Here is a 13,990-nt window from a genome sequence, read left to right on the forward strand (position 1 = left end):
AGGTTGATTGCTCCCTCGTGGGCAGTTTTAGTGTGGGAGTGTGCGTGGGTGTGTGTCTGCTTTATATCTGCGCTCCTGTTTGCGCGTTGCTGCACCACTCTCTGCAGGCAACGCACTCGCACACACAAAAAGAGCTTAGTCAGCGCCAACTGGTCCCCTGCTCTGTCCCCTCATCGCACACAGACGGGCTTTGGTGTGATGAGTTACTCATTTGGATTCGCAGACATCATCCAAGTTAATGCTGTCATCCTAAACAGTGCAGCAGCCTCCTCCCCGTGAGTGTGTCCTCGCTGATAGCACTGCTCTATCTGCTGGTTTCCACACCATTGGGTTACATAAACACCAGCAGGGATGGAGATTTGTTGGCAATGTGTGCACACAGATTGTAATCCCAGTACTTGACGTTATGAAACCGAGAAAACACGTTTAATTCAGAGCGATTTTTTTATAATATTAACATCATATGTCCAAAAATAAGGCTCTCGCAGCTCTGTCAGCGCCAATGGATCTATTAATGATTACCATAACTCTGAAGGATGCTCCAGCAGCGTCTTCCCTCCTGTACTTGTAGAAGTTTTACTTTTTGTACCATATCAAGAAACAAACTGTATCTAAAAGCAACAATAATTGTTCTCCGAAACTAAGGAAAGCAGCTCGTATAACAACATCAGTAGCAGTCACACATGGCCACATTTTTTTAAACAATGTCTTTTTATTAAGAGTTTTTTTTTTATACATATGGACAAAAAGAGAAGAAAGGGATTACAGATGGTCTGTACATTCGGGGTAATCAGCCCGTACATTTAAGGCTGTGAAATAAAAGAAGAAGAAAAGAGAGAAACATAACTTAATCCCTGCAAAATAATCCCACCCAGGTCACTGCCCTGTACACTGTATTTCCACACCTGACATAAGAGAGTTTGCTGAAAAATTCTTATAGATTTTGAAATGCATGAAGGAAAGGACCCCACATGCTTTGATTTTTCCCAGTAGAGTTCTGGAGTAAATGTCTGATTTATTTATTTTTTTTCCAGTTTTAGACATGACATGAGGTCATATAACCACTGTTGGGAGGGGCAGCATCCCGCCACCTCCGTAGGATTGCCCTCCTAGCCAACAGGGAACAGAATGATAACGCCTGTCTTTTAGAGGCCTTTAGAAGCAAATATGATCACATTTAAAGAAGCATTTTAAAACGAGTTTTAAAGTTGCTGTATGGCAAACGGATCATTACATTAAGTAACAGCACTACAAGTAATATATAGTTTTAAGTTACAGTGGAGAAAGAAGCGGTTTCCACTAAGTGGGGAACTTCTTAGCAGCAGTGCAGTCACAGTATGATGTGACCCTGAAAAAATTGCAGTTTGCACTGAATCTAGATGGAGTCATAGGAGTGCCAGTGTTGATGATAAGCATGAAATTGAAAGTGTTAAGGATACACATACTATAATACTGCAAACAGTCCAACTCGGGTATAATGAAGGTCACTGACTCACTTTCTAGTTTGTTGAATCTTCTTTCTTCAGTAGCTGCACACCATCTACTCACTTTATGGCTAACTAAAGTAAGCTCATTCCCTCCTCTGTTGTTGCACTGGCCTGTGCCTGTGATATCACATCTCCAGTGTGGTTTTTGTCCCTCCCTTCACATGACTTCATATTACATGTTAGTCTGCACAACCTGCTTGGGTGGTCAGTAGAAGTAATTCAATTAAAAATGCTCCAAAAAGCATCAGCAGCACAAAACAGAGCAGAGGTCTAATTCAGTGATGAGCGACGATGAGGCCCAGCCGACACCGGTCGACTCCTTATGTCAGGACGACTGTCAGTCAAGGCTGGATATGAGTTATTAAAAAAGGGGATAAGCTGCCCACTGAGACCAAACCCTTTCTTTGTATCAGACTATAAAAAGGCTTTTTATCAAATCAAAATCAAATCACTTTTATTGTCACATCACATGTGCAGGCACACTGGCACAGCACATGCGAGTGAAATTCTTGTGTGCGAGCCCCACAAGCAACAGAGATGTGCAAACACAACAACACAAACGAGCAAAATACAAGAATGGCCAACCTGAAACTAATAAATATATGTACAATATATAATAGTGTATGCATTTCTGGATGTGTATACTAAATATTTTCCTGTGTGTGTGTGTGTGTGTGTGTGTGTGTGTGTGTGTGTGTGTGTGTGTGTGTGTATACACATTTTTACAAATTAAATAGTAAAAAAATAAAAAAATAAAAAAAAAATAATAATAATAAAATATATAAAATATACAGAGTTGAATATGTGCAAAACAAGTGGCATTTATATACAGTGTGGAGTGCATAATGTTTTATTGCTTTAAACTTCGACAACTTCATATGTGTGTCTATGGAGGCTGGCTCACTTTTTAAGCCAGCCTCATCACACTTCTAGAAATAAGTTGCCCAGCTAGTCTAAAGCTACTGTAGCAACTTCAGCGTAGCGTCTAAATAAGCACGAGGATTAAACCCGATTGGGTTGGTTAGCAAGGTGTTGTTCCACGTTTGTCTTTAAAAATGAGTTGGATAAAAACAAAATAACACAATACAGCACTCTGACTTGTGCATCTAGAGGAATCATTTGTTTGCTAACTGCAATGTAAGATATTCATGTAAACAGAAGTCTTAGTTGAAACAGTGCATGAATATAATCAGGGCTAGTACGTCAAAAATTAGGCCTCATATGGCACCAACACTGTAAAACGAGCAGCATCTGTTCTTAATAGAGCAGTAGTGTGTGTTTGCACGGGTAATATTTTCACTGGAAGGCGACTACACCGGCTCCTGAATAGATATACGCTTCTGTTTTTGCAGCAGCTGACAGAAGCTGGAATAGCCACAAATGCTTTCTACATGCTGTATTGCATGTTTGCATGTTACACATTCATCAGTGGGTCCATTATGTCTTTAACAATGTGCTGTTGACCAAGAGTGCAACTCTATTATATCACATTGAGATAATGGGAAAGGCCATTAAAGCAGGAGTCTCAGACAGAGTGAACTCAGCATCAGTGGTTCAGCATCACATTACGTTGCTGCGTATCGACTGGGAACATGACTCAACCCCCGCCTCCTGTTAACTGAGGGGAAAAAGCCCCATCGAGGCCCAGAGTTCAATTGTCTGCAATAAGGAGCTGGAAAGTGAAGGGAGAAGAGAGACGGGCAGAAAGAGAGAAAAGAGAAGCTGTGATAAGGTTTGATGTGAGTTGCATAACCCCATGAATTAGAAATGATGGCCATGAGAGGAGAGCTTGTGTTTCCAACGGGATTAAAGGCTCCTCACTGCCCTCCTCAGGACCTCAGGCTGCGAATTTAAAGAAGCCCGTGTGCATGATGAGGAGTGCGAGGGAGAAAACGTGAGCTGAGCAAAATGAGTGTTAGTGGCAGGATGGAAAAAATGGCCCAGGTCTGGTTTATGACCTGCTTTTGTTGATTCTGCTTGGGGCTACATGAGAATCAGTAGATCTGAGAGTTTACCTTTTGAGGATGGTGCTAAAACAAAACCCAACCCTAAGCTTACCTCCAACCCTTGACAAGACTCAGGTTAATCTGGAGAATACCAAGAGGTTAAAAAACAGTAAATAGTGAAATCCCTGCCAAGTCTTTAGCAATAAAATGTAATATTTACTAGGGGTGCAACGATATTCCTATCGATATTGAACCGTTCGATACAGTGCTTTCGGTTCGGTATGCATATGTATCGAACAATACAAAATTTGTAATTTATTTTATCAACTTTCCTTCTGACGATGCTGTCTGTGTTGAGCGCTCAGTGAATCTGCGTTCGACTACTCCGCCTAGGCTCGACAGTGCAGCCTAGGCGGAGTAGTCGAATGCAGATTCACTGAGCGCTCAACACAGACAGCATAGTCAGAAGGAAGAGCAGCAGGGCACCTCCCCCACTCTCATTCAGATCTGGCGTTTGGAATTATTTTGGTTTTCATTTGACGTATGACCCTGAAGGTAAGCGAGTCATGGACTAAAGTAAAACAGTATGTTGGATGTGCCATGCAATGCTCAATTACATGGGTGGGAACTAGTGTGTTAGCGCAGTTAGCTCGTTAACGTGTTGGCCGTCTAGCCCCATGCACGGGGCGATCGGCGGTAGCTCGTTAACGGAGATTTGCCGTGTTGTGGCGTTAAGGTCATTTCAACGAGATTAACCTGAAAGCACTAGTGGGAACACAACGAATATGACTGCACATTTACGCCGACATCATCCTAGTGCAAAGACAAGTGGAAGCAGACAAAAACAACAAGCACGCATGCTACAAACTTTAGCCGAGTCATTTAGACAGCCGTTAGCACATGATTCTCCTTATGCTGCTGAGAATATAGCCCAGAAGAAGTGGATAGTATAACTTTTATTTTGGAAAGAGACATTTCTCTGTAATAAACTCTCTTTTCCAAAGATGAGTGATTCCTCAATCAGATACAGGGCTCGCAATATCGCTAGCCCGACGTCCCGGGGCTAGCGATTTTTCCAGTCGGGCTACCAAAATCTTTCTCTGCCCTGCCCGTCGGGCTATTGTAGGAAGGAAAAAAATATGTCAATGCTTTTGCATTCTTTCGGAAATGTAGCTGGGTTATTATGTCATTGGCATCGGTGAGCCACTGTCAATATGTGACATATTGAAATCGCGTTTGAATTTGCGCTGTTTTTTGCTTTCACTTTGCAATCCCCTGAACTGTGTATAGAGAGCGACAGCACTGATCTGTGAGTGATGATAATTTGCGCACCAATTCCTCTGACATCGTCTTATTAATCGTTAGCTTACTATGCAAACATGACAAGTGAAATCTCCCACAGCAAGCTTAAACATGTGAGAGGTTGATTGCGCAGAGAATCGCTGAGCTTATGTGAGTGCGTGTGTAAAAGCAGCAGGATATATATTTTAGTTCTGCTGAGCCAAATAAGACGGGTCAGGGTGAAGAAGTGACAGCCAAAGAAAAGCTTACCACAAAACGGATAAGTTATGACAAATCAGACTAAGGCAAAAAGAAAGTGCAGCTTTATGGTTTCATGGACAAAATAATTTCTGTGGCTGCAATATGACGAGCTAAATAACCAGGGCTGCACATAAGTGGTCCGCAGGTGCGCATTCGCTGTCAAAATAAAAAACACGCACAAGGGTTAGCGTTAAATTTAAAAACTGTACTTTTGAGTTAAAATATATATTTATAATTTTAATAAATGGCAAATTAAAAAGGCATGAACATTTTTTTTTGTATCGAAAAAATATCGAACCGTGACACCAAAGTATCGAACCGAACCGAACCGTGAATTTTGTGTATCGTTGCACCCCTAATATTTACGTGTATTTTGGTTAAAAATGGAATAAATTAAAGGCCAGAGAATCGACATCAAGACTATTTCTGTTATGTAAAGAACTATTTTGGAAATTTTTGGAAATTGGCCGCCACTCTGAACATCCATGGTTTGTTTTTGGGGGCGTTTCCAGTTTACACAGTGTCCTGAAGCCCAATAATAATGAGCTGTGTGAAATGAGCCATGTTGCTTATGGTTTAAAACATGTGTAGCGTACAGTCACCAAGACTGGAGAACCACCACAAAAATACCACCGCACCAAATTTACTGTTGCTCCTGCATTAAGGTGAAGGATACATACAAATTATTTTCCAAGACTCTGGAAATTATATGGATAAAATTAGTCTGTTTGTTACCAGGGTCACTGTGGACAACATCGTATGAAGGTATTACGACAGTTGGCCTGGACTCATATGGAGTTCTGGTATATAGGATATAAGGTGAAGTGTCACAGAGTCCTTACCCTATAATACATCGCTAGCACACATTGTTCTTTAGAAAATATCACTGGATCTAAATTCTTGGATTCAGGGTCTCAGTTCATGCCTGGTATGGAAAGAATTTTGAGTCTTAGCTGTTTGATATATGCAGCTTCTAACTCGTAAAGGTAGCAAACGGTGCCACAGTTTAATGCGATCTTCCTTTGGCCATCCCACACTACCAAGTGTGATTGGCAGTTTTTTTTTTATTTATTCATTTATTTATTTTTTGTTATTCTTCCTGGAAAGTCCTGAAAATAAGTTTTATTTAAGGATCTTCCTCATGACATATGATGTCACTTACATGCGGTGTGTGTGTGTTTCCTCTCTACAGGCAAGCGTGGGACCTGGCCGTGGACATATGCCTCTCTCAGCTGCCCACCATCATCGAGGAGGGCACCGCCTTCAGAGTAAGTGTGTGTGTGTGTGTGTGTGAGAGACAAATAAGCACAGAGCCACTGATGCCTCTGATGCATCATGTTGTTGTGTTTTTTGGCATTAAATGCATGAAGCTTGGAGGCTAGGGGACCTCTAGCATTGATGGATGTCTTTCATCTTGAATGTGTCCAGCACTGACACCTGTAAACAACAAACTATTCTTGTTTGCACTGCAAGTTCGCCACCACCCGCATATACAGCATCTCTATTAATCTCTCAAACACACTCGCACACACTCATCCCCGGCGGATTACATTGTAAAATGTCAAGTCTAATAACTCAAGTATGAGCGTCAAATAAAAAAATAGTTTCAGAAAGCACTGGCCCTGCACTTTCAGCCGCTCGACTGTTTATCGTTATATTTACTGACGAGGCAGGGGGCCGTGATGGAGATGCTGAGTGTAATGGAAGCGCTCTTCAAAAAAGCTGATTGAGCTGATGATGACTTAACAAATATGGGTCATCGTAACACTTTTTTTGTTTTGTTTTTTGTATCTGTGTGAGTCAACAGCGTATCTGTAACACTGTCTTGGTGTATTTTCCCTACAACATCATAAGTGATGTTTTTCAGGGCCTTTGCAGGTGGCCAGTTTCATTGTTGTGATCTTGTAGCTTTGATTGGTTTAAGCAACTAAAGTCTTTTATTGGGTTTTGGCAGCAGAGCTACTTGGTTAGGTTAAAGGAACAAACGTGTTTTAGAAGGTTTAAACAACTGAATTTGTCAGGACTATGAAACAAAATTACTTCGGTTTAAACAACAAAGCGATTTGATTAGGTTCTGGCAACAAAATGTCTTTGTTAGGCTCATGTGACAAAACTACTTGGTTGGGTTTAGAAGATCCATTAGTCAGCTGGAACATCCATTGAGTTGAAGTTTAGTTTTCCAGAAAGAGACCCCAAATTTTATCAAATGTGCCCTTTTGGTTCTGGATGGAGCAGTGGATCTTTTCCAGACTGAGACACGACATGAGATCAGCAAGCCACTGACCATAGTAGGGCGGGGCAGCAGCTTTCCACCTCATCAAAATGGCACTTCTAGCCAAGAGGGAACCAAAGGACAGCACCCTGCGCTTTGCTCCGTGAATGTACTTATCATCCTCTCCCGCTGTACCAAAGAGAGCAAGTAGGGGTTGACAGCTAGTTTCAGGCCAGTAGCCTTGTTCAAAGTGCAGGAAACCACCTCCCAAAAATTTGCCAGGGCAGGGCGGGTCCAAAACATGTGGGTTAGATTGGCATCATCAGACCCGCACCTGTTACAGCGAGGGTCTAAAGTGGGATCAAGCTTAGCTAGTTTGGATTTAGATAAGTGGGCCCTGTGGACTACTTTGAATTGTAACAGGGAATGACGGGCGCAGAGTGATGTAGAGTTTACCAGAGAAAGGTCCCAGACGTCATCTGACATAGATATACCCAACTCCTTCTCTCATGTGGACTTGAGGCCCACAACGCGGGCTGGGGTTACACTGCACAGTTTGTTATAGATCCGAGACATTACAGCTTTGCCTGATAGTTGCAAATTAAGGAGCTCGTCCAGTAAGTTAGCAGCTGGAGCTTCTGGAAAGGACACTGTTTTTAGTATTGTTATAATTAATAACAGTCTTTTACATAAAAGTAAAAAATCCTGCAGCATCATTGCTTATAATGCTGTGGGAACAAGAATGAGCCGACCAACGGTTACTAGACTCTGCAACAACGATGGAGAACACACAGCAGCTTTTCCCATGTTAGGGCTCTTATATGGGAACTCCACCTTCTCTCCACCTGGCCCTGGGAGGTGAGCATCGCTCCCCCAGGAGCAGTTTTCCACACTCACTCCTCCTCCTACTTTCTCTTGCACTTGGGCTAAAAACACTTACCAACACTATAATTGAGCCTCTGAGGACTCCTAAAGCAGATCTGCCTGCTCCGTCTTTCAGGAGCCTTTAATTCCTCTCTGATGTGCTTTGACTCCTTTAGCTCTCTTTGTTGGGCTTTGTCACAGCTGAGTAAAGAAAAAAAAAGGAGAATGTTATTTATGGTAGATTGAGTCTCTGCTCATGTTAATTAACTCCTCTCTAGCACCTGTAAAACACCCCAACAGTCATATTTTATTTCATATGGAACCAAAAATGCCACTCGTGCCCCACATCTTTGTTACTTTATGTAATAACTTTATTTCTTTATGTATTTTTGATATTTCATGGCATTTTATAAATCTTTCTAAAATATCTTTTATGTAATTTGCAGCTAAAAAAGGAAAATTGTGTCATTCATCACAGTAACTACTTTATCAAGGCAACACATTTAAAATCAGTGTTCAGTTTTTAAAAATGTAATAAGTTTATGTCAGTGTAAAGATGTTGGTCCAAAGCAGGAAGCAGAGACCAAATTCAGGACAAAATGATGTTGTGTATGAATTTATTGGGATTTGATGAGCCAGCATTTTGTCGTATTTCTTGTCTTGCAACAACTCAGCTAGTTATTTAACTACATGCCTGTGACGTTAATTTTTAATTAATTTTGACAGCTTCACCCACATTCGCTCATTGGTATACAGTATCACACATTTGTTACACACAGTACTGTATGGCTGTGTCTGTCAAAAGTCTCAACAGTAACAAATGAAAAAAAGTAGTTACTTTAGTTACATCACAGGTGTCATCTTTAAGTAAGCAGCGCTACTTTTCACAATTGTGTCAGTGTCTGAGTGTGTAGGGTTATTAAGCTTTGATTATGCTCAAATTAATGTAACCATCCAACAGCGAAGCGCTGATATTTTCCCCTCCCGACATCCATCAGCGGTCTACACGAGGCTGTCGCAATTCAAACACTCTGCGTGATCGAAAACTCTGCGGCCAGCAGCCAATCAATCAGACAATGTGCCATGACAGCAGAGAGAGGAGAAGGGAAGGTGATCATGACAGATCAGGATTTATGTTGTTACTGCAGTGCGGTGTCACTCCTGAGCTCATTATGTTCATGTTTTTATGAAATGATGGGCTTGTAACTGCAGGACTACCTCATTATGAGCGTGTGTGTGTGTGTGTGTGTGTCCATTTGAAAGCGAGAGAAAGCTGAAGCAGAATAAATGATTTGAAATGGTGATAAATATTTCATTGCTTCTTGTGTCCACAGCACAGTCCTTTCTTCGCAGAGCAGCTGACAGCGTTTCAGGTGTGGTTGACGATGGGCGTAGAGAACAGAAACCCACCTGAGCAGCTCCCAATTGTACTGCAGGTACAGACGCACACACACACACCTCGACACACACCCACAGCTTTATGAGACTGGAACTGCTGAGGACAAACGGGGGGTGGGGTAAAATGTCTAACAAATGGCCGGGGACAGAACTGAACTCGGGCCACTGAAATAACTAAGCGAGCTAAGGAGGCGCTGCTTTCTGTGCCCACATTTCCATTTAAATGTAGATAATAATTCATAAAAGCAAGACGCTAATTTTCTCCACCTCGCCATTGCAGATAAACCAGTCAAATATAACGAGAAAACTATAGAAAAGGATATAAAAATCCAGCTTTCATATGCAAAACGTGGAACGGAGATCGCAAACCAAAAGAGAGACACTAAAGTAAAAGATGAAGATAAAAAATGCTTGAAAAAGACAAGAAAATGAAATGAAATGCAATTATACTTTCAACATGCAATAATAATTCTGTATCAGTATGAGTCTTTGTTTTGCAAATGTCACAGTGCTAACAGGTCTCTTTTAATTTACTACACAACATACTCCTACCTTCAGGTCGTCCCTCTTGCAAATTGAGCTCATTATTTTCAGACCAATTATTATTTTTTTACAAGCCTGCAAGAAAACCTGCGACATGAATGTTGTGTTTTCTGTAGCGCTGAACTTTGTAGAAGCGGCTTGCAGCTCCTCTCTTATTTCACGAGGGGTCGCTACAGCGGGTAGCGCCGAGTTTTTGATTGGCACAATCCAACGAGGCATCAGTGTCTCCTCCCAGGATCAAACCCGGGATCTCGTTAGGCGAACGTGTAAACCACCACACTCTGGAGAGAGTGAAAGGTCCAAGAGTGAAATCTGGGCACGTCCTCGTAGAGTGCATCAGCTGCTGAGTAACTGCGGTCATATGCTTCATTTTCCTCTTCCCACCTCCACCACCACCATCACCCCGCGGGGTTGTACAGTTGTATTATATCACAGTACATAGTAGTGCTATATCACAGCATAGTAGCTGTCCGTGTTGAATGGTAATTTTCTGCTGACTCAGCGCGCTCCCAGCAGCAGCACGTCCATACAGCAGTTCTGTCGGGAGCCGTTAAAAGCTGAGGAAAAGGCAGACTGATCGGCGAGCACCGGGTACAGCGTGTGTGTGTGTTGTTGATGTGGATATAAGAGGAAAGGAGCAGCAGCCTTTGAGATTACACAACATATTGCAGCTGTACACCATAAGGGCAATGTCATCTAGTGTGAGGGCTACTTCCTGCTCCGTGATGTAATTGATGGGCACATAAACAGGTTTTCTACCTATTTAAGTATGCAGTTGCATAAGAATGAAGCTAAAGAGTCGGGTGAATTCTTACAGGATTTACAGTCAAAGGCCAAAATATAATCTGACTCAATTTGAAAAGTGCAAAGAGTGACAAAAAAGATGAGCAACGGGCAGGAAACCATCAATAACGCTCTTTAATGAAATGAGCAAAGGGAGAACAACAGAGCCCAGGAAGCAGTCCTTCATCCTGGACGGATTATTGGAGTTACAATGTTTCCAAGTTGTGACGCTATAGTAACAACAACACACTCAAACACGTGTTGTTTTTTTTTAATCTTCTTCTCTATGTATCACCCAGGTGATTCATACCTGCAGGTGCATCATAACGTGACGCAACGTGCGTCGACGTTCATACATACAGCGTCATGAGAGGAAGCGCTTACTCACTGCACTGAAGGGGATGGGAAGCATGTTGTTGCACACATGAGCCGCTCCAGTAAACATGCACACGCACTTTAATGTGTGTGCATGTTTAGAGAATTGCTCAGATATTTATTTGCATAAAATGAGCTTATGATTAGGGCTGTGTGGAATCATAATAACAATTTTATTTGTGTAGCACTCTATAAATTCCTTTCCAACTTTTTTCACTTCCGATACAACGCCCGCGGTGTCTGACGACATTAATCTCCTGTTAAATCACAAAGCTGTATTCCTCACGGTGAGGAAGAGATTCGGACCACCTTGTTTTTCCGTAACGTAACATCAGCTATCAGATAAATGATCTGAACGTACTTGATTGTTTGCTGCTGCTGTTTCTAGTTACGCTTGTTTCTCCTTTCCCTACTGTTGGTCTCGCTGTGAGTGCAACCCCTCACACACTGAGTGGAGCTAAAACAACATAATGTTAATTTGACTGAGTTGACCTCAACATAATATGTTATTTTAAGTGTGACAAAGAGTCTCCACCAACTTTTACACTGAACATAACCAGAGTGAGAACAAAGGGGGAAAACCTCATGGCTGAAAGTATTTCAGGTGGAAAGTACCTCCTAACTATTGAACCCTTGCTGTTAGCTACCTGCATACTATGTTAGCTATCCTCTTAGCAACTGGAGTCCTGACGAAGCAAGCTAAACTGAATTGTTCCATTGTAACCTGATTAGAGATGGACCGATCCGATATTACGTATCGGTATCGGTCCGATACTGACCTAAATTACTGGATCGGATATCGGAGAAAAATAAAAAATGTAATCCAATCCATTAAATGAGTCATTCCTACTATTCGGTGCCATTTCAGTGTGATCACTCTTCATCAAAAAATACAAAATTTTGAATTATTTTAACATTTCATCTAAAAGAGGGATTTTCAACCTATAAGAAAAATGTATTGGTCCAGCTAAGGATATTATATTATAATATTTTTTAAAATCAAAGTCTTTACCCATGACGTGCCAAATGTCCACCCTGTTACAGGACATTCAATTTTCTATTAATAACTGTTTTGAATACACAGTTATAGTAATATTTACATTTTCTAAAAGCTACAATGTCCCTTTTTAAAATCTGCAAGGAAATTTCATGTTACAGTGCATAGCAATAACAGGGGTGACGGTAACAGGGGGGAGATTTTATGCTAAACTTAGCCATTACTACTAGTATGATGAACAACAAGCTAGTACATGGTGACCACTAAGAACCATTTTTAACATGTTTATTAGCCATATTATAAAAATTACCAAAAAAAAATTGTTTCCACTATTAATAAGCGTAACAGGTTGGACGTGTTATGCTTTGCCACATTACAAAATCTTGCTAAAACATTGAAAAAAGGGTTGATTAAAGAGTGGTACTTACTCGTCTTCTTCTTGAAAGTTTTCCCTCCAAAATATGTTACATCCGGGAGTGTCATGTGACTAAAAGAATAATCAGGTGATGTGTTCTATGGAATTCTTATCAGAGTAACAGGGGTGACAGTTGATTCAGGGACACAACATTTTTTAAAGATTTTAAGTATTAAACGTGCATTAATAATAAAAAAGAACATTTGATGAGGAACATTAGAAATAAGCCAATCCAGAAATGATGAAAAATTTAGATTTTTTTTTTTTTTTAAGTTATATTTGTAACTGAAGTCGAGCAAGCATGACTGGGGACATAGTACTTTAGTGACTTGTGCTAAAATAAAAGTAATTTACTTTTAATGTATTTATCCTGTGTATATATCAGTGTTCTATGGTAGAGGGGGGTTAAACATACAAGAAAATGGTTTAGAAATAAGCATTAGACAAGTTTTACACTAAATATACCATATTATGTCATTAGGACTCAAATGAATAGTAAGAATGACCCAAATATCACGAAAGCACCTCACAAAACTTGCAACACGCCGTAACTTGCCTCAGAACGTTAGCACGTCGGAGCAGTATGCATCACGTGATAGAGCGGCTGTGGCATGCGGGACCTGTCGGTGGTCTGGATAGCATGTGGAGCTTCGCTAGCAACCTGGCATTTCATCTCCGACAAAGTTATCCCCGAGAGAAGTAAAGCAAGTGTGTAAGTCCATCTCTGAATGTAAAGCATTCCTGCGTTAAGCTTAACGAGCGACTGCCTCTCGCTCTCCGGCTGCTACTTCAATCATGAAACTGCTTAATGATCAGCTGATCGGCTTTTCTGTCGCGAGTCCGTGTCTCTAGTTTGTTTTTGGCCCACTTTGCACCAGAAAGAGGAAACCAGCGGCTGAACAACAGCAGCACGTTTAAGCTTGATAAGCTGTTGTTAGAATTTATTTAATATTACTTTCTACACCAGGATCTTTTCTACGTAGCTGACGCTGGTAACTGTGCAGGGGCGGATCTAGCAAAGTTTAGCCAGGGGGGCCGATAGGGCATGAACAGGGAAAAGGGGGCACAAAGACATACTTTTCTTTCTTATTCTCATTTAAAATGTCTAGCTTTTAATAAATAATTATTTGACACCCAAAGTTTTAATTTGATGTAAAATGAATAGAAGTCAATTACTGTATATAGTGACTATTAAGTCTAATATATATACCCTAGTAAGCTATAGTACTTTTTCCTTTGGGAAGGTACCATCTGTGCAGTCTGCAATTTTGTTGAAGAAAGATGTTGAATCTATTTAATATTTCTTGAAAAATAATTGATTTCTGTGCATTTTTTTCACACTTCATCAAATTAAGGTTGATTACGTCGATTAAGCATCATGAGGTGGAGCGTGAGGGGTGGTTCCCTATTTTTTATTTTTTTATTTTT

At 40.9% G+C, this 13,990-nt stretch overlaps 1 protein-coding gene across 1 annotated transcript in view; it reads left to right on the forward strand.

The window, feature by feature from the left end:
- The window catches only part of rptor (regulatory associated protein of MTOR, complex 1), a 209,728-nt gene that overhangs the window by 130,921 nt on the left and 64,817 nt on the right, over positions 1-13,990 (forward strand). The window contains exons 11-12 of the mRNA XM_085355198.1: positions 6,168-6,243; positions 9,386-9,487. Coding sequence (XP_085211324.1) covers positions 6,168-6,243; positions 9,386-9,487 — 178 coding nt within the window. The remainder of the gene's footprint in view (positions 1-6,167; positions 6,244-9,385; positions 9,488-13,990) is intronic.

Source organism: Diplotaxodon limnothrissa, linkage group LG6 (assembly GCF_057381915.1).
Source record: "Diplotaxodon limnothrissa isolate DT_005_m linkage group LG6, D_limnothrissa_male_GT1.1, whole genome shotgun sequence".
NCBI classification, from domain to species: Eukaryota; Metazoa; Chordata; class Actinopteri; order Cichliformes; family Cichlidae; genus Diplotaxodon; species Diplotaxodon limnothrissa.